The following is a 24,946-nucleotide window of genomic DNA, read 5'->3' on the forward strand; positions in this document are numbered from 1 at the left end:
GTTAATGAAGATATTAATTATTGATTAGTATATGGTACTACATTGGCCTACAGTTTTATATGCTTTGCATGGATTTTAAAAGACAGAATGAAAGACACTTAATCCCAGAGCTGCCCATGGGTTCAAAGTGATTTGCAAGCAACAGCTCATTAAGATTTGGATGATCAGTGAAATTAATACCATGCATAATATCTGAGCTGTCTCAGAGTGAATTGATTCCAGGCACAAATCTGTTTGCTTTGGATGAGTTGCATCAGAGAGAAATATGCGCTGCTGTGTTCTCTTCTAATGCCCTGAAACACACGATGCAAAGAAGATGTACATAGTTTCTTCTAATCGTTGCTCAGTCCATGATGCAAAAAAGTATTTGATGATTGATTAGTCAGTTTTAGACTCCTCTCCAATCAAACTAGATATATTCAGTAGGGATACTAAAACATGTCTTTTCCTTCGGTGGGAAAGTCTTGTTTATCACTGCCGTGGACAGTCACAATGACCCTATGCACTAACCGTGCCATGAGAGTCTCTGAAGAGAATCCTTTTAAAAGGGCAAGGACACACAGACACTTACCTGTAGCTGAAAAAGCACCATCACTTACCACACATTTCACATGAAACAACTTCTTCTGTGTTTGTTTCTATTTCAACAAGAAAGCAAACACTTTTATTTCAGGTGTTTTCTATCTGGGCTTCGCATCACCCTCTCAGTTAATAACCATAGCATTCTGGAGAAATTGCCTGCATGTGGGAGTAAAGGTTACTTGTTGCCTTCACTTTAAGTTGTTTAAGATTTTGGTATCTTAGCATCACCAGAACCACCTATCCTGTGCATCTCAGGATGACCTGTTTGTTCTTACGCCAACATTGTCCTTTAGCCTAAGTAACTTTTCTCTCTCTGATGTTTATTCTTCTCTGCTGTGTTTTTAGACAACAGTGCTATTCCATCACAGTTTCCGTGATGGAAAACTTTGCACTTTTTGCCCTGAGTTACACTGAGGATGACATGGTGTGGTGCAGAATGACTGTTTGCCGGCAGAACCTGCAGGAGGGTTTTTGCTGAGGCTGAATTCCTCCCGGGACATGGAGAAGCACGTGGCATGCGTTAGGCAAAATGTGGCCATTGTTCCATGCCCAAGCACAGAGTTGCAGAGAACCGCTGCAGGGAGTTACATCTGATCTGATTTTTCCTCTCCTAGCCTTTTTCAGACAGCTAGAAATTTACTGTTCCATTCACTCTGTGTAGTCCAGGGAATTATATAGTTGGTCTGGGAAGCATGGTAGAGTGAAAGAGGATATGACATGAAAAATTACAATTTAATGTTCTGCTTTTCTGACACTTGTTCACATATGCAGCTCTTTTTCAGTGCTCAGTAAGCTTTGTCTCTCTTTTGTTTTAAAAGTTTCTCTGAGAATCAGACTCCCTTTTCCACAGAGAACTGGGCAGAGAAAAATCCCAATAAAATGAACAGTGTTACTGTGAATTTCAATGGTCTGACTGACTGGAATTGAGACTTAACATCTTCTAAACTTATGTCCTGGCATAGCTTGCTCTTTTAATGAATATAACACCAGCTATATGGCAGGGAAATGAGAAAAATTATCTGCACAGAGGAGGCTTTTTGCCCTGAACAATAAGCAGTAATTATTTTAAAATATCAAATTAATATAAATTATGACTAAATAGCTGAACTATTTGCTTGGCATTGAAAACTTAACCAAAATGGACAGTTCTCAAAAGTGCTGCAGAGCAGTGCCAGCCCTGCAAGGTTTTTATTACTAAGATTATAACTGAAATATTTTCCGTAATTCCTCTCCTCAGTGTTAGTACCTTAATACTTAGCAACTACCACTAACATTTTAAACTATTGCCCTGTTCACTGTCAGACTTTAGTGCCAAATATGGCTTCTGGCAGTCCTTTCCTGCAAAGAAACCATGAAGGGGAGAAGGTGGAAGGAGAAGAAGCCTGCAATGTAGATGTAGTGCCCAACTAAGTAAATAAGTAGAGTTATACCCAACTATTCTGCTTGGGTGCGTGTACCACAGAATTAACTGATCCTTAGGGAGCCACTGGAGTTGGGGAATCAATAGCCTGTATCTCTGTGCTGACTCTGGGTCCTTGGTGCTTTCCTTCATCCTGCAAGTCCCATAACAGTGATGGAAATTTCTTTAGGGTCCTTAAGGGCTCTGGCAGTGGTTAGTCTCACTTCTCCTCCAGGTCTGTGCAGGGATGGAAGAAATGATCTGTGTCTTCCTTTCCATCCCTATCTTGTGCATTAATTTCCATGTTGACTGAGTTTATTGCTACAAGAGGCTCAGTTTGTCCCTCCACGATTTTCATGGAGCAGGAAAAATCAGTTTGCACATAAGCAGATTTGAAGCTGCAGCAATGAGGAATCACAGTAATTGAGCTATAGCTGAAACTTCAGCTCATTTAACTAAGCATTGATTTTATTTACAATGCATAGAATTTCTTCTTGTTGCTTCTACTCTTACATTTCTGTAGAAGCTCTTTAGCTGCAAGGTGGGCCTTTAGCAGCCCGCAAAGGTAATTAGGATTATTCTTAGTTCAAGCTGCCCTTGTAGCCTGTGAGGCTGCTGAAGGTTGCTGTCAGCTGGTTTACACCGCTCCCATGCAGTAGTAGTCTCTCATCAGATTACACACTTGAGTGTCCATCCCACGGTAGCTCAGGCCTAGCCTCAAATGTGACTTTCTCTGAGAAATGAGTGAATGAAATACTTTCAAAGATGGTGATCTATTCTATCAGCTTGGCATTGGGATTTTGGATTCCTCAGTTTAAGTGAAGATCCACCTTCCCCTACATAAAGAGCCTGCTACTCCCCATTCCTGTCTGGCCTCTGTGGGTGAGGGGCAGTCACGGGAGGAGATGCCATGCAAGTGCTGTGGTAGTGCTGGCTGCTGAACAACTGTTCCCTGTCTCCTCAGGGGTAAAAAGCCCAGTGTGTATATTATATTTTTGGGCTTTTCTGCCATCAAGTTCTTTTCCTGGATGCATTTTAGCCATGTATTTGCTGTTCCAGTGGTTGCTTGTGGGAGCAGCAACTCCATAAAGAAAAATGATTGCTCTGTGGAGTCCGGGGCCTCGGAGCAGACTCTTCCATGTCAAAAGTGCTGCTTAGCAAAGTATTTTTGGGTTTGCAGAACCAACTTAGTTTTCTTCACAGGTATGCTACACTCCCACTAATTAAGTATTATGCAAGGCAAATTGTCTTCAGGAACCTGTACAACTTCATAGTCTTTATATTATGCTCAACTGGCACGTCTTCAATCGCATTACTATCATCAGATTTGCACATTCATTGAAATGTGATAAACAGTTCTGCTGTGCTCAGAAGTAAAATTCCACTTTTCCACAACTGTATTCGCTTTGCAGAGGAAGAAATATTGCTGAGTAAAATGATAGCATATGTAGGTAGTGGGTTTTCAGAGCAGAGCCTCACAGAACGTAGCACTAAATCCAGACATTGAATTACTACTAGAAATGAACTGGGAAATAAGTATACATGCATTAATGAGATACAGTCATTTTTTTTCTCTGAGGATCAGGCAGATGAATTTTTGGTTGAATTCTTCTAGCTTTAAATACATTCAATAATACCTTTATTATCCTTAAGAAACCTAAGCATCGTAGGTGCTACCTCATACAATTAAGTACTAGAGCAAAGGATCATTACACAAATGCTTGGACTTTTTCTTTTTTTAGAAGCTGTTTATTTTGTTGTGTAGTCCTATCCATTAGGCTTTTTAGAGAGATTTATATTTTACAGATTCCTCTTTTAGAATTTTCATTTCACTCACTTATTTAAAAGATTTTCTTTGGGCTCAGAGAAATGAGCAATGCAAATGTTTGCTATTGACAATTGTGTTTGGATATTTAATGATTTCTTGAATAATCCACCATGTTTGTGGTATGGTTCCGTGCCCATGTAGTGGATAAACCCTCAGCCCTCCTTCTTTCTCTCCAAGGCTGAATAAAGGCTGCTGAGATTGCTGTACCATCTCTAGGCAAAAGGCAAGGGTGGAGACTTGGAGGAACTGATGTCATGTGGTGGGGTCTACAGCTGGGGGAAAAGTGCTCTCCCTGGATGTTAATTATGCAAAAAGAGGGCAATGAAGCATGTGCTCTATAAAGGAGCTGAAACACAGACTGACGTGTCTGAGCATGGTGCTTCCACTTATCTTTGCTTTAAATTAGGCAACTTGGGTACCTGTAACAGTTTGACTGTGGCAGAAGGGGTCTCAGCACAGAACAACTGCCGTGTACTCGGGTGCTCGGTCAAGCCTGTATTATTTTCTGTGAGCACACGACAGTCACCAGCTTAAAGTTAGATTCGTAAGTCTATTCCATACCAAAGGCATAAAGTAATAATATGAACATACGCTACCTCAAAATTTTTTCATTGGTTGATTCCTAGGGCGTGCGGCTAGGTTCTGCTTCTTACATGAGACAGATGCAAGCCAAAATATCTGAAGAATTAATGTGTAAAATATTTAAATGAGTAGAGGAAGATATTTATTCCTCTTTATCAAACTTAAAATAAAAGCAATGAAAGTTTAAACATTTTAGGAGTCCAAAACAATTCTTTATATCCATTCATTTGCCAGGCCTGTGAATCCAAATACTGTTAACTGTTTACTGTTTCAACAGTTTTTCCTTTTCCTAACTGGGATTTACCAAACTTTAATTTACAAAGTTGTTTTCTTAATAAATAATTTCTACTTATTAATTTGGCTGCTAAATAAGGTTTTTCAAATTTCTGTAATTTCTGGAAATTTAATTCTAGTATCAATATTTGCCCTTCCTTGGGGGAAAAATGAAGATACATGCACTGAACTATAATTCATTCTACAGCCTATTCAAGCTGTTACTTATATACTGTACTCCAAAGCATCTGAAAACAAAACGATGTATTCAGCAAATCTATTTATCAGACATTTCTATTAACTGCAAGTGTATAGTGAGAAGGTACAGTAGTGGTTTAATATATCAAGATAGACAATGTTAATCTACATTTTTAGGAATTACAAATAAGACAACTATGAGCACAGGACTTCAAAATGCAGTGAACTTCTCTTCTAGTTGCATTGACAATACCAGTTCCTTACACAAGTGAATCTGGTTAAAAGCTCTACTCCCAGTGTAATAAATGTGACACTACAGGTACAACATTGACAGCAGAGATCATTAAGGCTCTGTTTTGATGATTGTTTATTTCTCTGTGCATACCGCCCCTCCACTCCCCTCTTCTCCCAGTCCCTTCCCCCCCAACACACCCGATTTTTTTCATACAGAATGAAAAGCTCACTGGAGGAAGAGTTTAAGATAAATGATTTTAACCTGCAAGTAATGAAATGTTTAATGAAATGTAGATTCATAGTAATAGCAATACCTGGTACTTATAAAGCTGTTTTAATATTTTTAAATTTTTTTTTTTGGTATGGCAGAAGAAACCAGTATCCACATCCCATGGTGCTAAACACTCTACAACAGGTAGCACACAGAGAAGAGAGTCCACACTGAAGATCATACAGCCAGACTGGGTCTCAGCAGTCTTTGTGAATTTGAGGAAGAACAATCATCTCTATTTTTGAAATACAGAAGGTGAGGCACAGAAAACGTAAATGTCTTGCTCATAAACACACAGTGAAGCAGTGGTAGACTTTGGGTCTGTTGACTCCCCAGCCACCGATGTATTTGTTGGCCCATTCTGTCCTCTTAGACAACTAAGAGAAGGTCTTCTGAGATACACAATGTGGGCCTATATCATGGGGGAATCAGTGTCAAACACACACAACCTGATTCTGCACTACCTTTTGGCATCTGTAGTCACATTTACTTTTCAAAGAGGACCTAAAATGCCCTCAAATCAAAATTGATTTGGTGTAAACAACCAGTATACATAGTTCAATAGAGAATCAGGCTCACAGCAATTACTTTGTTACATGCTGAGACTAGAATTAACTAACTGTTTTAATTGCTAATGAATTAAGGCTGATTCCTGTTTATATTAAGGCCTCTGTATCCTTCTATGACAGTATAACTGTGCCTCAGTGCAAGTGAGACTCAGGCTATTGAAAAAATTAACCTTTCAGTTCTGTTTGAAGTCAATAATTTTAGTGGCCCTGAATGAATAAAATAACTGGAACCAAACAACCTGTCTCTATACTACAAATTATTTACAAAAAGATCGTAAAAGGACCTAAAAGTAACCTGAGGGAAAAACAATTACATGTTTCTTGAAGAAAAAAGTTAGATTAGATAGACTTGTTGCCTGGTCTTGAAAATGGAGAATTCTAACACGATAACACACCTTTATATGAAGATAACTGGCTTGATGTTTGGTGGTTATGAGTATGCCCACATAAATTGTAGATGCTTATCAACTCTGGAGATCAAGTCATCTTGTTATACTACTACAATGAAATAGACTTATTTGGTATTTAAGTGCTAGACATATAGGGCATAGTTTGTGTAAAGCTAGTGTGTGTTATATTCAGAGGAGTAGGAAGATGACCTCAAGCTCAGTAAAATGCTACATGATCACAGATTTCTCCTATTATTATTGTTATTAAAAGCTATTATGTGTGGCTTTCTTAGAACAGGGGTTCTCCAACTTTGCTCTCTGTAGCCAAGCATTGTTTTAGAAATTCTCTCCTCTCCAAACATTCTATTCATAACAGTTTTGGTTTTAAAACCTTCATTTTTTAGGCAACAGTTTAACATTTGCTGGCTGAGAATAAAACAATCCTTGCTCTATTCAAATTTAAGGCCTGGGTCCCCATGGGTTGCAGCACTTTTTAACTTATTTTTACTTCTAGTTAGAAGTAGATTTATTTTTTAAAGCTAACATGGAATTTGTTTGTGTAAATTAACATAATTCCCTAGGCATCAGTGTGGCTATGATAATTAGCCAGCTGAGGATCCGACCACCGAAATGTAACTCCAGGGGTTGGGACAGCTGGATCATATGTGGTGTTACATTTAGTTTCATTGGCAATTCAGAAAATATTTAATAATAAATTTCATTGCTTCTATTCCCCATTTTCATATACAAATAAATCATCTTTTCTAAAACATTCTTTTTCTTTAGTAAGGCTAGTATTCATAGTCATATCAAAAGTGTTTGCTATCGGAGCAATCTTTCAGCTTTCTTTCTTTAGAGTTATTTTTATTATGAAATTCTATAGCATTCTAAACTTTAATGGTCATTAGCAACCCTGCACTTGAGTAAAGAATCACATTAAAAAAGTATAAGGTATAATATTTTCTTGTCCAAAACTAAGGCAGGATGAACAAAAGTAATGAGCTCATCTGATCCTCACCTAGCATGCCTTGATTTTAAACAGTATTCAAAATACAAAGCCCAAGAGAGGATGTTGTCACAACAATTATTGCACTTTCTCAGTGTCTTGCTATAGGATTAGTTTTTCCTTTAGCAGTATATAATTTCTTTTCCTGAAGACCACGCAAAGTTATTGTACTCTGAAAAGGAAAAAAGCACTTAAAGTTTTATGAAGTTATGACCTAGACAGAAGGATACAAAAACAAATTACCATTCTATGATTCAGCTATGTCATGATCTAATATTGTTTCAAAATTATTATTCTGTTATTTAGGTTGGCATCATCTTCTGAACACCCGATGTGCTCTTTGGCATGCTACAAATTCAGCAGACACACTGTCTTCTGGGCTTTACAGCTTCTTCTGACGAATGTACAACATTTGGAACAAAGCCACTCTTGACACCTTCCCATCCATCTTGTATTGAGATTTCTCCTTTTTTTACAAGTTCATAGATGTCTCGTGTAAGAATTGTAAAGGACTCTTCAACATTCGTGGCATCTTTTGCTGACGTTTCTATATATTTCATGCCACAGTCAGATGACAGTTTTTCAGCTTCTTCTCTTGTAACCTCACGCTGTGACACTAAGTCACACTTATGTCCTACTAACAGGAACACAATCTGAAAGGGCTGCACATGCATTTTTGCTTCTTCTAGCCAGTCTTTCACATGTTCAAAAGATCGTCGATTTGTGATGTCAAACACTAGTAAGCCACCCACAGAATTGCGATAGTAAGAGCGTGTTATTGATCTGTGAAGGAAAAAAAAAAAGGAAAATCAAAACACATTTTCATTTTATTCATAAATAGATTACTTTTCCATGTGGCAATGTGTTTTTATCTACTGCAAGTTTTATGAAATATCTTTGCTTTTTAAAAACTAGTTGGAATTTATTAATTTACCTTCTACACACAGAAATGTTCCTTTTTCATTTTTTTCTTACATTCAGAAGTCACTTTCTAGACATTCTTGAAGCCTACATCTCTAGTGCAAATTTTGAATGCTGAATTATGCTGCAAAGTACTCTTTATTAGCAAACTGTGGCACATGTTCACAGAATAAAATATATATTTGCTTGTCAAATACTTGTTGGTGTTAAAGTCTGAGGCCTTCAGTGTTATACAAACATGCACTTCATTTTGTTCTAATTAATTATTTCAAACTGAAATATGCAGGCAGATGTCAAAAAAACCTGGAGCCTAAGCTTGCCAGTGTACAAGCATATCCTTCTGTATTCCTTGCAGAAAAATTCTTTGATAGAAAACTTTGTACAGATAATCATAATTCTTTGTGCTTGCAGAAGTCAACAGGTAACAGACTAAGAAAGGAAACTCCCTAAACAAAACTGTGCAAAAGTAACTGAGCTGGGCAAACATGCACTTGTTACAGAATTGGCAAGGAACACTTCTACCTCCAGCATATCTCTCACACAGAGGTTCAAAAGACTTCTAGGACTGGCAACAGATATTTTATACTTTTGAGCGCTCTATGTTCCAGAGCATTCACTGGAAGGAGTTTTGGAAGAAGGAAACCCTTCCTCTGGTTGAAAATATTTTTAATATGCTCTAGCAGAAGAAAAGTGCTTGTTAGAATGTAGAGAGAGAGAAAGATACAGAGACAAAAAAAATATTCTAAGAAATCTCTAATCATAGGGAATAGGGGAGGATAGAGAAGGTGAGAAAAGACATTTTAAAGGAGTGGAGACAAGCACTCATTGCTAGCACAAATATATAGCTAGGGTATATATAAGTATTCTCCAACTGAAATGAGATGCACAATCTCTATTAAGTCATTATTTAAAATTACAATTTAGCCAAAAAATCCATTTTATCTTATGATTATGAAGAGGATGCAACCTCAAAACTTCTGGAATCGGGATGAACTGTACACAGTAACATATCCTTCTGTAACAGGAGCTCCCTCTGATTTTCAGTTCATCACATTTCATATAGTGTTTTATAACAATTTGAACATAGAGGTATAATTAGCAGCAGTAGTCATACTACAGATAGGTAAGTGCACAGCTAGATAAAGCATAGGTTTCTTGGCATATCTAAACTCATTTAGCCACAGCAAACAGCATTTGAAATGGTTTTATTTAGATAACAGGGAGGGATTCCTTGTCCTAGTATTTAGAAAGATCTTTTTTTCTACGTTCCCAGCAAAAGAGTCCATCGAGTGTCTCTCTGAACAGTTCAAATGTGAAGACAGCAGCATCTTACCCTCAGATTAAATCAAGTAGCCTGGATATGAAAAATGACACATGGTTTTGCAAAATTATTTAAGACCAGAAATGAAGGGTGTCACATTTTGTGAAGTATTAAATAAAGGTGCCATAAAGATCTATTTCAGCTTTTCTTAAGCATTTTTTTGCTATAGAGCAGTTGCAAACACAAGTGAGTACATTAAAGTCATTCAGGTGGTCCTACAAAGAGCAGAAGTGGGTGATCAAAATGGGATCTGATTTGGAGAAGTGGAAGCTAATACAACCTATTTTCATTTTAAAAAAAAAAAAACCTTGAAAACAGTTATGCCAAAGAAATGCATTAGCCAGGGAAGAAAGTAGGTTAGTATTGAAAATGCACTGCATCATTTACCAAGCACTTCTACGTAGAACAATGTTACATCATGTATCTATGATCTGCAGTACTGAAAACCAGCCCTCCATGCGTTACTGGGTGCTTACACACAGCAGTCAGAGCCCTCATCTGTTGTAACTCACTTCTGCAGAGATATGCTAATTTACACTAGCTGATGATCTAAGCAATTATACTTAATTATGTGTATGTATTGCCTGTAACGGAGATGATTAAAAAGCATCTGTAACTTTGGGCTGTACCTCACAAAACCTGGGTGAATATATAGGAGATATAGCAGTCGTTTCTCCTATATTTTTGGGATGTATAATTTGAAATTAGTTTTCTCGTTACCAAAAAAAAGTTTGATATACTAGAGAGGCTTTAGAAAACAGTAACAAAAGAAAAAAGTAACACAAAAAGTTTTAAAGATACCTATGATACATATGCTATTGTGTTATGTGATTGTCTAACATCTGAGAAAGGATGTTGTTTGTTAAAATATGGTCTACAAATATTTGAATAGTTTTACTATTAAGGTGAGTTATTATTTGCAGTTATATTTTAAAATAAAGTATTCCTGACAAATAAGACAAAATTTGGAAGAATATTTAGATCATCAACTGGGAAAAATGTCTGGGCACATGAATGTTGTAGGTCATTCAACAGTATCTGAAACATCTTACAGATGCAAAATATTTGAATTAATTATGACAATCAGAATAGATTAAGCGTAGACATATATTTTTAGTAGGCAGCTTAGAGTTATTTGGAAAATGAACTGTGTGAAGTGGATGTACTTCTGCTCACTTATGCCCTGTATCACACCTAGAAAAAATGAAAGAGCTTTGCCTTAGATGGTCTAGTAGGTCTTTCTGCTTTTGTTTTGTTTTATTTTTTTCTCTATAAAACTAAGTGCGAGGGCAATTTTTGCCTTTTATTAATATCATCGCTAAAGATTATAGGACTTTTAAGTGCCTTCAACAAGGCTTAGGCAGAACTATAAACACCAACATCTAAAATTGTGCTTCACTCAGCTGCACATCTAACTGTGGCGCCTGAACAAGTTCCCCGGGGACCCGAGTGCTCTGCCCCTGCCCAGGCTGCGAGGCGCTCAGTGGGGACAGCCCTGCCTTCCCTCTTAGCTCTGATCTGAGCTGAAAACAAACCATTGCTCCAGGTGAGTGCCCAGAAGTGTTCTGCTTGGGAGGGCTTCCAAGAGCACGCCAACACCCTCAGGTGGGTTCAAGCTCCTCCCAAAATGCAGAGGAAGTTTCTTTTAGCACAGTGGATGTACCAATCTTTCACACAGATTCCTCACACACTACTTCACAAGGCACAAGTCCGTGTTCACAGAGCCTGTGGTACAGAGGCTGCTCAAGGGGTTTTGCTCAGAAGATGTACAGCTTTATAGACTTCACAGGCCATGTCAATGTGCTGCATATGTCTTCACAGAAAAGCTTGATGACAAGAGTGCCAACAAAAGATCAGGAGAGCCAACAATAAAAGGCTCTTCATGCAACAGCTGGTAGACTTGTAGACCTCCTTGGGAAAGATGTTATGAAGGCAAAGAGTTTACCTGTATTCCATGGAAGACTGAACAAGTCCTGAACAACAGACTGAGTGAGCTTTAGTAAACAGAGAAACTGCATCAGTTTCCAGAGTTCCTCAGGTTGAAAGTAGAGGATAGCAGAGTACTCAGGAGAATTCAAAGACTCTATCAGAGACAAGATATCCGAGTATGGACCGCAGACAAAATCAGACTGGCCTTTCTTGTGTTCTCTCACAAGCAGAGAATACAATTACATGATTATACACTCTTTGGTAAGTGCTGCAGGATCAGACTCTAAAAGCAAAATGAAGTTTTTAACTCCCTTATTGTTGTCACTTTTTCAGCAGAAGGTAAAAACCTGAGGGTCCTGCAAGTTTTTCGAGTCAGGATGATGAACTGGTGACAGGTCAGGTTTGACATAGTCCAACTCTATTCATAAAGGATGTTCAAATTTCCATTTCTCAAATTATTCCCATGCAGATCCTAAATTCTTGTTGAAATGATGTCTTCTCGTGTAAACTTTGGTTCAGCTAATTAATGTCACTAAGCAAGCATCATAGAAGGGAATGTGTTACTTGCAGAACCATGATCAATCTTCTGTGGGGAAGGAGGAAGAGGGGAATACTTCCTTTAGTAGAGGAAAAGCCTTAAATTAGGAACAGGGTGGGATCAGGGTGAAAAAGTAATGGCCAAAGAGCAGCGTTTCTTCTGATATTGGGGAGACAGCAATGAAGCCTGCCATCTCCTTCCAGAAAACTGTTCAGAGGAGGTGCTTGTTGGAAGTGGGAAGCAGAACTTTGTTCAGATTTAGAATCTGGCAAATCTGCCCATGACTTTGAACAAAAGGAGGACTGCACTCTTAAATCCATCCCTGCATCTGTCTTTATTCACGTGGCTTATCTCTCTGCCTAAACCACTTTGTTTGACTTCTATCCCTTTGTGCCCAGTACTTCCTTGCTGCCTTCTCTCTCAGCTTCTCTTCCACAGAAGACTCTGAACCCTTCTCTAAGCAATAGCTAATGGAAGTGCCCAAACCAACATGTCTGCCTGGGCCTTTGTTCAAGGTGCAAGCTGGTATTTCAGGAGGCAGTTTGCCTGCTTCCCATGGCTACACTAAATGAAAGGAAACAACCCTCCTACTTAATAGAGGTGACTGTAACCCCTTGGTGACCGGAGGCCTAGGTGGCCGGGCAGTTCCTCCTCTTTCAGGCTGGAGATTCATGTTGCACCAGCCACTGATGATGAGTGCTACAGTGTCCAGTCAGTCCCCACTAAATATGTGAACTATTATACCATCTTTGCCTGAGAGTTACAAAAATTGACATAAGCACTACTGAAAAGGTAATTCTTATTTTCTCCCCCAATCCATATAAATAGAGATTACAAAGCTCCTTATTGAAGCTGTTGTTAAATATGGACTCTCCGAGCATCCTCAAGACCATCCTAAATTTTTATTGTCAGCAGGAATACTTGTAAGAATAATATTTTTGCTCATTTTGTATAATGCTTGGCATTTGTAATAAATGAAAGGTAAGTACAGATAAAGAGTTGGAGAGAATCAGCTTTTCCCTATTAGAACATACTAAAAAGGTAAGACTGCACTAAGTATTAAAGGGGAGCCGTGACACTTTGATATTAAATACTGTAAGGTTTCTCCAGATGGTTCTGTGTTTGAAATTACTGGAGGTGAGACTGCTCCTCAAGAAGTTATATGTTGTGATGTACAATAATGATACATTAGAATGTTTTTCCAAAGGATAACTTTGAAGTCTTTAGTCTTAATTGGGAATATTTGTTAAATGCAGATGCTAAATTCTTTTGTAAATTATGACTTCCCATGTAGAGTATGTGCTGGTTCCACTAATTAAATCTGCCTAAATTACCATTATGGAAGGGGAAAATACTGTCTAGAACAGAAGTCATTCTCTTAGCTTAATCTAAATATTAGGTTCAAGATGTAAGACCCTAATTAATACTCTCAAAAAAAGCCTCAGTAAGATGATGGCCACTGAACAGTTGTTTCTGAAAATGAATGAGAAGATGCATTAATCACATCAGACTATGGCTTTAGGGTGACTTTAATCAGTCACAGTGTTTCTTTCTCATGATCTTACTGATCTTTGCAAGATGAACCAAATTTTCACAAAAGGCTTTATCTAATTTTGAAGACTTATTTTTATGGTATGACTAAAGACTACATTGTAATGGTACTAATTTTGAAAATACATATTGCTTACTCAAAAAGAATAAGGATAGTGTTTTATTTTTCAAGCCCTGTGTTAGAAACGGAATGTATCTACTATCACAGTCTGCTAAAAAGTGGGTTCATATAATTGAGGCATCCCCACAGTATTTTGCCCCTATGTTCTTGAAATGAACCCTCAGTCTTAGCACCACTACCAAGCACTTTATAACCTTGGAAGTTTCATGATTTAAATATATTGTTGGATTTAAATACAGGAAAATTAAACAAACAAACAAACAAAGTCACAGCAAAGTCAATGACATGAAACAGCCAAAGCAGCAGATTGCTCTAAACGACAACTAATCTCAAGATAGAAAGAAACGTAAGGTGTACCCCTCCTATACCTTTGTCTGCATTACGGACCTGAGTCTATACTAAGCCAGTCTGTAGGTTCCTGTTCTAGTAAGCTGTTAGAAGTTATTCACTATGTTGTTGTCCGTATGGCACCTAGCACAATGGGAGATTCTGCTTAGTGATGCCTTACTGATGTCAAAGTAAATACAGTCAGTAACTGCCCTGTCTGAGCTCAAAATAAGTAAACTGGCACCAGTGTTTGCAGCTTGCTCACCCTTCTTGTGGAAGTGGTAAGAATTACTTTTATTTGAGAAGTAATGCAAACAGTGCATGTTAGAGATGATTTCTGAGACCATGCAAGAAATCCAGTTCAAATACTGCAGCATCAATGAACTAGACACATTTAAGAATTTTTCCAAAACAATTTCTCCAAGAAACGAAGTGCTCTCTTTCAAGAGAGTGTGATGGCAGGTGTTGCACGCCTTACTTTTCCCCTGGGAGTGTCCCTAATGCCTGGGACCAAAAGAAGGGAGTTATTATGCAGCCAGGAGTTTGCCCTGCACACGGGGAACTCCTAGGAGCTTTAAAGCCAGGCTTTACCTCCTCTGAAGTCCCAATGCAAGTGAACCAGAACAGAACTGGGAATCAGAACTGCAAAATGCTTTGTGTTCCACAAAATTAGATTACTCCTTGCAATAATTAGTTCTTCCCCAAGATGCTTGTGATCTGTAGTCTCCTCCATTAGCAGAGAACAGAATGTGCAAGATTTTAACCTGTGGTGTATAACTTAGTAAAATATTTGTAATTTACTTGAGTAAGTGTAAAACAGACTACACAATAAATGCTATGATATTTGGTACACAAACTGACAAGAAACTCTTAGCAGAAAAATAAACAGAAATGTTTAAAACTACTTCCTTCAGTTTGTACCTTCTGGGTATTAGAAAAAACACAGATGTATACTAATGGTAAATTTAAAAGCAACTGACTGCATGACTCATCACTGTATATCCCCTGAGCATTCCCAGGTTAAAGGATGGCTATCATTTGATTTAAAATGTATGCAAAACTCTCTGCATTTGCATTCCTTTCAGTCAAGTGCCTTGTCATTGGCCATCCTGGCTATTTGTCAGCAAATTCAAAATAAAGATATTATACATTCTTAGCCGCTTGTTTACAAGTATTTTACGTTCTTTGCTAGAAAGCACAAGAAGGGTAAAAAATGCAACGAGCTTGCTATTATCATTGTTAATTTCTTTGCTAACCTTTCAGACGGCTGCTTGCAAAAATACATATAAAGTTGGGACTCATGCAAGCCCAGGAAAGTTGTTTGTTGTTTCACTGTAATGCTTGTATTGAAAAAAAAGGGTTGGTATCCCCTGGTGACAGTGAAATCCCACCTCTTCAGCCGAGTGTGAGAATCTGCACAACTGTTGCAGCGGAACACAGGGAACATAAAAGAATCGATTCTGGCCAGTGAAGAGACCCATTTCAACCCTCCTGCTATCATTGCAGTAACAAGTGTGGGGGTCAAGTACCACATAGACAGGCTATGCGTTAGCCTCCCACCTGAGTTCGTACCTACTGAACCCCAAGTCCAAACTAAAATCCATACACAACTTGCCTGAAGTGGCAAGCACTACAGATACAACAGTGTCCCAGGAGTGAGTGAATGATAGTACCAGTTTGTATGTTGGTGAATGTTGACTCTCTTGGGGCAGGAAGAGAGGGTAGTTTTGCTACTTGTTTGTGACAGAGAGGAGAAAGGAAAGGATTTAATAATTGATGCAGCATTTGGGCTAGTTTAGCTACACTATAAATGATAGAGGTATTAGTGAAGGCTCCTGGCAACCATCAGTGCAGAGCAGGTGCAGAAGGCAGATAAAACACTAATAAGGGACTGTAGCTGGCTGCCCAGTGGCTTCCACACTGCCAAGGCTGCACTGGTGCTCGCAGTGCTGCTGTGCTGGAAGGAGGAAGAGCAGGGAGCTGGCCTGGTCTCTCCAGATTGCATGGGAGGGAGAGTTATGGCAGAGGGAAATACCGCAGGGGAGGATGAGAGTGGAGGTGATGACAAAGTAAGAAATGCGGAGTGAAGCAGGAGCCTCCTGCTGCAAAGAAGGAAAAAAATGCGGAGGAGGGATTGCTACTCTAGGTCCAAGACTTCAGGGCAAAGATGGGGGAGTGAAGGAGAAACAGGACAAGGCCACTTGTTACCCCCTAGTGTGAGCTGGGAGGGGATGGGGAGCTGTTCCCTGGTGGGTGTGAAGGGAAAGGGGGGGAAGGAGGAAGCTTTTTGGGGGGAACTGGTGGGCAGCGGGGCAAGAGGAACGGTGGGCCACGGGGCTGGGGGGCACCGGCAGGCAATGGGGTGGTGAGGCTGGATGGCAGTGGGGTGGAGGGCTGTTCGGGGCACAGCAGCCAGGTGGGTGCAGCGAGATGTGCTGGGGGGCAAGGCAAAGTCCTTGGGGCGGGAGATGTGTCGGGCGATGAGGCTGCGGTGCCGGGAGGGCGGCGGGGGCCGGGGCTGCGGGGCAGGGTGTGCCCGGGGGCTGGCAGGTTTGGGGGGCGGACTGGAGGGGGTGGGGGGGAAGATCCCGGGTCCTGTACCTGAACCGCTCCTGCCCCGCCGTGTCCCAGAGCTGCAGCTTGACCCTCTTGCCGGGCTCGATCTCCACCAGCCGGGAGAAGAAGTCCACCCCCACGGTGGGGTCGGAGTGCAGCGGTCCCGGGAAGCGGCCCTCGGTGAAGCGGTGCAGCAGGCACGACTTGCCCACGGTGGAGTCGCCCAGCACGATCAGCCGGAACTGGTAGATCCAAATCGCCGCGTCCATGGCGGCCCCGGCCTGGCCCGGCTCCGCCTTGGGGCTCTTCCTGGGGCTCCTGCGCGGCCGGTGCCTGCACCGCGCTCCGATCGCCCCAACGCCCGGCATCGGCGCAGCGGGCGGGCGGCGGCGGCGGGTGCGCGGGGCCCGGGGAGCCGCTCCCGCGGGTGCAGGACGGGGCCTCCGTGCCGGCCGCGCCGGGCAGGGCAGGGCAGGGCAGGGCGGCGGCGGCGAGCGGAGGCCGGGTCCCCCCGCCCCGCTCCCGGGGCGCCGCGCCGGGTTCCCGGTGGCTGCCCGGGCGGGGCGGGGCGGGGCGGGGCGGGCGGCGCCCGCGGGCGCTGTCCCTTCAGCACCGCGCGGCCCCGCTCCCGCTGTCGCTCCCGCTCCCGCGCCCGCCCGCTCCCGCTGTCGCTCCCGCGCCCGCCCGCTCCCGCTCCCGCCGGGCCCCGGGCCCCGGCGCCGAGCCCCCGCCCCGGCTGCCCCCGGCCCTCCCGCTGGGGCGCGCTGGGGCCCGCCTCTCCTCCGCTCCGCCGTGGCGCGGCCGGGCCGCCCACCGGGGCCGCCCACCGTGCCGTCATGGGCGCGGCCAGACGGGCCTTCCCCCGCGGCGCTGCTGGCGGGGCGGGCGGGCAGCGGAGGGGCCCGCGGGCTCCGCGGGGGGGCCCGCCCGCCGCCGGGCTGCGGCCAGAACGCTGCCCTGCGGCTCCGGGGCTCAGGGCCCAGCTCGCCCGGCAGAGCGGGCTCCTCCCGTGGGCAACAAGTGCAGCGGGGGGCCAGGAGAAGGGGGATGCTGGCCGCGGGGGTGGGGTGGGGGGACCAGGCCGGCCCGGAAAATCAGGTGAGAGAGAACCGGGCTGTTACAGCGTGAGATTTGCAAGGAAGAGTGGGAGCAGAAAGGAGGTCTGGGGGGAAGGAGTGGAGGAACCAGATCGGCAGGTGGAAAGGGGGCAGGGAGCTGAAAGGAAGGCGTCTGGGGGGGTGGGAGCTGGTCAGGGGCTGCCCGCAGGAGTGCGAGCTGGAAAAGAGCCAGACCAACGGGCGGACGAACAAGTGCCAAGTGGAAAAGATGGGCTGGGTAAAGAAAGGGAAAAGGAGAGCTAGGCATCTAGATATGCTCAGAGAGAACCGTGCAGACTGTCTTGAGAAAAGGCACAATAGTAGAAATGACAGGGACACACGCTCTTCATTTCCCAGTGGAACAAACGTCATGTACTGGGCCCTTGTGAAAGTACTGGTACCTACGGTAAGAGACCAATTCTGTCAGTAGACACGCCTGCTGGAGAAATTTCTTTGCCCCCCCGGCATCTTCACTTAAGTATCATGTTACAATAAATCTGCTGAGCAATAGATTCCTCAGATTTCTTTTAAAGTCTCAGAACCACATGGGATAACAAATACTAGCAGTCCTTGGATGGCTGGTAAGGGCATCGGAGCCAAATGAGCAGAAATCCTAGGACTTCTGGTAAACAGCACTGCAGCAGCTGCTTCTGCAGATTGGGCTGGGGTGAGGGAGCCAGGGACAGAGAGCCTGAGAACTGAGCAGAGTAGGCTGGGTGAGCTGGGAAGTAGGTTGTTGCTGGCAGAAGGTCAGCAGCAAGTGGATACTCACATGAATGGGCACTTTGATAGTGAAAAGGACAGGGAGAGGAGATGGGTGACATTTTTTTTCACACAGCTTGCTGTTTTGCTCTGTTAATGTCAGGCACAGATGCAGCTAAAACCATAACTGCCTGTGGCTGGTGAGGGGGGTATCTGGAACCACATTTCTTTTGTAACTCAGTTTGTTATGACAAGTATTCTCATTGCCTAAGTCTGGTTTTGTTATTCCAATGTGTTATGTGGTCACCAGTGTGAGACCAGTATGTTTGCCCCTGCAGGCATGGGTAGACCTTGCAGCTCCAGAGCGTGGGTGCGTGAGACCAAGGGCACCTTGGCCCTTCGCCTGACCAAGGGCAGGGTGAAGTCAGAAGAGGGGTTTGCATGCACCACTCAGAGGATCACATCCTCCAGCCCCAAAATGAGCCTGGCTGGGAGGTGCAAGCATGGCTGGCCCTGGGAGACTCAGCCAGGTGACCCCAGAAGCTTCCAGCAGAGACTTGGCCTGGCAGCCCAGAATCTATAAAAGGCACAGCCAGGAGCTGCCAGAGGGATTTATCTTGCTGTGCATGCTGAGCTGAAGCTGCAGGATGCTGCCTGCTACAAGAATCCGGACTCTCCAGGGGCCTTTTGGCCTGGCCAGTCAGTCCCCAGGACTTAGCGATTGTGTGGGTCTCTGAGTGTGTTTGCTCCTGAACCCTGCACATTTCTCCCCTTTACTATCCCCAGCTATTCTTGTGAAAAATAAATTGAACATAGCTTGTACTTGACTAGTTACTCCTTTGAGTAACAATTAACACAAAACGATATTAACTTGGATAAATGAACCTTTGGAAGGCTAAAATCAGTCCAGTTCTTGCAGTTCTGCATGGGACATGACTACAGGTGATTCCTAGGATCTTTTCTAAGTGTTCTGACAAAAGTGGCAATTAGATACAAGAAGTATTTGCGTGTGAAACAGAAATGTGGGGAATGTAGTATCAGTAGCTCTGATACTTGCCAAATGTGAATAGGGCAAAATTTTAAGTGGACTTTGCTCATTATATGATACCCAGATCCTGCATGGATCACCACCTTGGCTAACACCCATAGGTCTTCAAAGCCTCAAGAACATGCTCTCTAGCTTAGATGCAGAGCAGAATGGTGTCCTTTGCACATCTGGGCTGGAAGAACCTCACACTAATGAGTTACACAGCTCATTTCCTTCCTAACAGGTGAACAAAGTCAGTTTGCCTCTGGCATTGACAGTTGAGCTAAATGTGTTTGCAAATATTCTCAGGCTCCCAGAGTCTGGTCTGTCTAGCTAAGCTTGTCATTGTAGAAAGACAATTGTATATAGATTCACATATATCCAAAGCACAACCTTATACCTTCATTTGGGACCTTTTGAGTGTCGTATGTTAAATTCTACCTAGGGAACCTGCATTTGTCATGTCTGCTGTGGAGTGGACAAGGTGGGTGAATTTTATATTGAAGTCGTTCAGTTTTTGTTAGTTTGCTGGTGAGTACAGAGGTCCTAACAGCATGCAGTCCATCATAAACATCTCTGACCAGCAGTCGGGAGAAGTGATCAAAAATGGGTATGCTTTGAGGAGCTGGAATGGTTAAAGCGGAGAGCTTAAAGGAGCAACATGAACCTGACTTTGCTTCAGACACTTTCCACCACCTGGGCATTGGCAGCTTGAATCTGCTCTTCCCAGGAAGCGTGAATCAAACCTAAATTCTGGGACATAATAAAAAAGCCAAACAAATCCAAACTTCCAAATCTACTACATTATTAGCTAGATGACTGCATTAAGCCATAAATTCAAGACCTTTCAATCTAAAAATTCCTCATTTCTTTTCACATTTTTGACTTGGCAAGGATTTTTCTCAACCTTTGGTAAGTAGGTAGGTCACCAGGGATTCCATAGATCACAGTGCTCCTGAAGCATGTGCACACATGATTACATGGAAGTTTAGAGAAGCATGGACAAAAGTAAGTGATTCTCAACCCCAGACAACCTGAGACTGAGAATGTCCTTTCTGCTGCCACCCAAGAACCTAAGAGAACTGAGGGACCAGTCTGGAAGCAAGATGCCATCCATGCCTCTTTTAATTGCCTCAGCTGTTGGTCCGGAGGCTGATCTGTCTGCTCACTGTATCACAGAGACAGTTTCAATAGATGTAAGCTGTTGGAAGATGCTGCCAGCTATCCTTTTTTTTTTTTTTGATAGAGTACTACGGGAGATGGGATACACCCTACTAATGAGCAATGCCTTTCCTTCCTCTATGATGTCATCAAGCCAGGTAGGTTTCACCTGATGGCGGAAAGGACATTTCTTAAACCACAACATTCTGGTAATGTTTCTTCCACAGACTTCTTTGATGCACACATACAAATTTAGTATCTGAGTAGCAGAACAGCACTGTGTTGAAATGATCGGTCTGCCCTAAAATCTCATAAGTGTTATGAGAACAAATCTACTGCCCTTCTTACTGTTTGCTGTTCATAGTATTTGATGGGTTTCACACTTCCTCCCGTGGTGTTAATCAGTGAGTCATTCCAGCTCTTGTTGAAGGTAACGTTCCCACTGCCAGCTGGGAGGGCTGACGCAAGTTGGCAGGAGCAGCAGGTTGAAACTGAGATTTTAACGCCACTCTTGGTGTAAGCCTTCCCTTCCCAAAGTTTCCAAGAGTGCTTACATCTCCTCAGATACTGAAAGCAATTGGGTAGGACAGGAAACCCCATGGTCCACAGAAATCCTTGCCAATACTGACAGAAGTGCTGGGATGTTTCAGCTGCCCAGGTTCAGCCTCTTGATGTCGCACCCACGTGCCAGGGTTCACCTCTGAGCTTGCGGTGGGACTCTGGCTACAGCTCCACATTATGCTGGGGCTCATCTCACTATGCCAGTTTTACAGTGGTAAGAAGTGATGGGATAGCAAAGAAGTGCAGAGAGAATATTCACCTGACAAGATGGTGAAAAAAACCCTGAGTAAAGGGAAGTGTGTTGGAAAGTACTGTGTTTTTTGCTTAGCATTACCTTATTGCATTTGGTATTTGTTGCTGGAAGTTTATTTCTGATACTGTGTCTGGAATACCTGGAGCTCTTCACAGGTGAAGGAGAAAAGAATATTCTAGGAAAACATGGTAGGAGTTATAAGCTTCTTTCAGTTTATGGTATTATAATGATTTCCTGTATAGATTTCAACAAACAAATGGTTGGTGAGAATATTTTTATAGTGTCCTAAGTCTCTGTGTGGTAATGCAGTCGTTCATTGAAAGGTACACTCTTAGAAGATGTCCTTGTTTGGTGAGGGTGTTCCTTATGTTCTTGAGATAGGTATGTGCATGGTAGAACAATCAGTATAAACATTGGGGGGAAAAAAGCTGCACAACTGAGTCATCAGAATCTATGGATGGTTTTATAGATAAATAAATATATAAATAAATACGTACTTATATACATACAGATCCATTTTGTTCATGAGGCATTAAAATGGCTCTGTGGAGATCATCCAAGTGAAACTCTTCCACAGCAGAATGAACTCACAGAGGCAGTCAGTGAAGAACAGAAACACCCAGCTGGAACAGGGAAAACTTCTCCTAACTCCTCAGACCTGATATTCCAGAAGGACCTACAACATAACTTCAAAGATAAGCCTGGGAACTAAAAGTCATAACTTTTCAGAATATTAAAAACCAAGGACTGAGTATTTATTCAATAAATGTTTTATAACCATTAAATATTTTTATACTTTTCCTCAAATCTCACCAACTGTTAAGCCATCTCTATTCCACACATGTAAACAACCTCTATCTGATCTATAGGCCATCATTGTCTCACCCCTCTTTGACAACTATATCCTCCCTCAAAATGTTAGTAATGTTACGTTATACTGAGAGCAATCACTTCCAGCTTGATTTTTGCTGTGTCTAGATCAGATGTACAACAAGAATTGTATTTCCCTCCCAAACATCCATTTACTCCAAGTGTAATAGATGGTATCTATCTCTGCAAATCTTGCCATCTTAGACACCTAAGATGGCATCTTAGATAGCCACAGTTACAGAACCACATCTAATTCAGTAAAGTGTCAGGAAAATACAGGAACATACAACCTGCTCCACTAAAATACTGAACTGAATTAATGCACACTGACATTTCAGAGTTGATGCCTAAACTGCGTAAGAATCTGTCTTTAGGCATGTGCTGGGTTTGTGTGGCAGTGGAGGGGGCTACAGCGATGGCCAGCTTATATCAATGATCTACTATAAAGGGTAATAAATAGTTAAGATGATAGCCCTTTGGGAGTGACCACCACACAATCATCTGACACCATGTAGAAGCTGAAGCCCAAGAACCACAACACACAGAAGCTAAGGTGTCATCCACAGATCCAGCATGTCAGCCAGGCAGAATGAGTGACCTGTTCCTCTGGGGTTACTGGATTAGGACTCATCTAAACTAGACTGGTGGGGCTGAAGCTCCAATCTGTGTGTGACGTGTTTGCAGAACGGGAATCATTATCCACTTACCCATCCTCTCAGGCAAGTAAGTATTAGACTGTGTATCACTGAGCACATTATCACACCACGCAATCTCCCCGTGACCACGGGATGCACAGTGTAGATTAGAGACAACTTTCCTTCCAAAAAAGTGATGGTTGCCCTGCACCCCTACTTCTGGTGCAAAGGCTTGTCTTAGGCTTTGTAACTGCAAGCAGGTCCTATGGTCTTTCCCCCTGCATGCCATCCCCTATGTTTCCAGTCTCGGAGCCCCACCTTGTTTACAGTGGAGGTAGAGAGTGCTTTTAAGGCAGGAAGTCTTCGCTCTGCCCATGAGAATTTAAAGCCATTTAAAAGTGAATAAAGTTTTTTAAAGATGTAAGAGACTATGCCTCTTCTCAAAAAGCACATGTCACATGAGGATATTTAGAACAAATAAGGATATTAGCAGACAAATCATCAGAGAGGGTTAGGTACCCTTCCCTTGCACTGCTTAAACTACTGTCACAGAGCTATTCAGGGACCTTTTACCCCAAAGAACTTCAAGAAGTGAATCTAAATGAGGACAGAGTTTACAGACTGTTAGGTTATGTATGCGACTGAAGGCTCATCCTCACAAACCAAAGGAGCAGAGGCACCATAACAGGCAGGGGAACCCCAATAACCACACCAGAGCCAGCTGAGCCCCTGGCAGGGCTGCTCCAAGGGCTGGTCTGGGGGAGCCAACAGTGCCAGTGGTTGGGGGGACCCCTCCAGCTGAGTCAATGGAAGACACTCCCCATCAACTCCCCATCAGTCCCATTACAGACTCAGAGAGAACTACTGCCTACAGGAGGGCGGGACTCACTATGGGAAGTTGGAAAGAACATTTTGGGGTTGTGCAAGACTATGGTATGTTTAGGGGAAGGACCAAAGACAGGGGAAGGGAGAGATCAAACTGGACTGGGGAGGAACAAGTGTGGAAAAATACAGAAGAAAGGGGTTAAAAGAAGCTGGACATATACTAACAGGTCAGTATGCTTGTGTTGAAGTGCAGCAAGGGCTGGGGCCTTTGCCAGCCAGGACTCCATCTCTGGCTGGGGGTGGTTTTGCTGTGCTCAAGGACACAGATAGCCAAGCTGTGCCAATGACCTGTTGATCATCAAGAACTGAAAAAGCGTCCAGAAATAGCTGAAGCAAGAATCAGAAAACAGCAACAAATGAGAAAACAAATGGTGTAATCATCAGTGAGGTATTCTCTAACCAATCCTATAACTAAGGACATGGAAAGGTACTGGGGTAACTGGAGGTGGCTGAAAAAAGACCCTGGGGAGGGAGAACCTATGACCCTGCTCCAGGATGCAGGACCATCTCTCCAACCTCTGAGGAACTTAGAGAGTGGAAAAGAGCACCAGGAAACCCAAGACCCACCCATGACCCTGTGCTAGGATGACACAGCATGGCAGGAACCACCACACTGACCCACCCAGCCTCCCTCCAGGATTGCACCATCTCTCCTGAAGAACAAGGAGCTTGTGGAAGAAACCACAACGCCAGCCTGCCCAGCTTCTTTCCCTCACTGCACCATCTCTCCCATGGCACAGGGAAGTCATGTAATCTGTAAAATTTCATCTATCTGTCTATTAAGCACAATTGGTGGGTTGGGGAGGGGGCTGTAGGGGTAAGCTCTGAGGGAAGGTCACAGCCATGCTGGACACAGCCGGTTCCAGACAGCTCCACCTGACCCACTGCAGGCCACAGCTGAGCATATCAGCCAAGGTGGTGATGCCTCAAGCAGATGGGTCTGTAACACCTATGAAAAAGACACATTTAAGAAAGGGCAGAAAGCACCAGCACAAAAGAAAAAATGACCAGGTTGGAGGAGGAGGATAATCATACCTGAGCAGGGGCCAGAGCCACAGAGCCGCCTGAGCAGGGCCCATGAGGCATGTCTGTAAAGGAACTGCTACTAATGGAGGAACCACCATGCACTGGCCCCAATCTCCTGTGCTGCCCATTGCCTC

The 24,946-nt window shown here is 43.0% G+C and overlaps 1 protein-coding gene across 1 annotated transcript; it reads right to left on the minus strand.

Annotated features, from left to right (window-relative positions):
* Nucleotides 1–5,414: 5,414 nt before the first annotated feature.
* On the minus strand, nucleotides 5,415–16,963 carry RAB39A (RAB39A, member RAS oncogene family). Its single transcript, XM_074816133.1, has 2 exons — nucleotides 16,641–16,963; nucleotides 5,415–8,114 (listed from the first exon to the last, which is right to left on the minus strand). Exons 1-2 carry the CDS (start codon nucleotides 16,961–16,963, stop codon nucleotides 7,688–7,690), a joined length of 750 nt encoding a protein of 249 aa, XP_074672234.1. The 3' UTR covers nucleotides 5,415–7,687.
* Between the last annotated feature and the right edge of the window lie 7,983 nt (nucleotides 16,964–24,946).

This window comes from Strix aluco, chromosome 2 (genome assembly GCF_031877795.1).
Source record: "Strix aluco isolate bStrAlu1 chromosome 2, bStrAlu1.hap1, whole genome shotgun sequence".
Lineage (NCBI taxonomy): Eukaryota > Metazoa > Chordata > Aves > Strigiformes > Strigidae > Strix > Strix aluco.

Coding starts and splice junctions, on each gene's coding strand:
- RAB39A (XM_074816133.1), bottom strand. CDS start 16,963: ATGCCGGGCGTTGGGGCGATCGGAGCGCGGTGCAGGCACCGGCCGCGC. Junction 8,115..16,640: donor GCGGGGCAGGAGCGGTTCAG/GTACAGGACCCG, acceptor TTTCCTTCACAG/ATCAATAACACGCTCTTACT.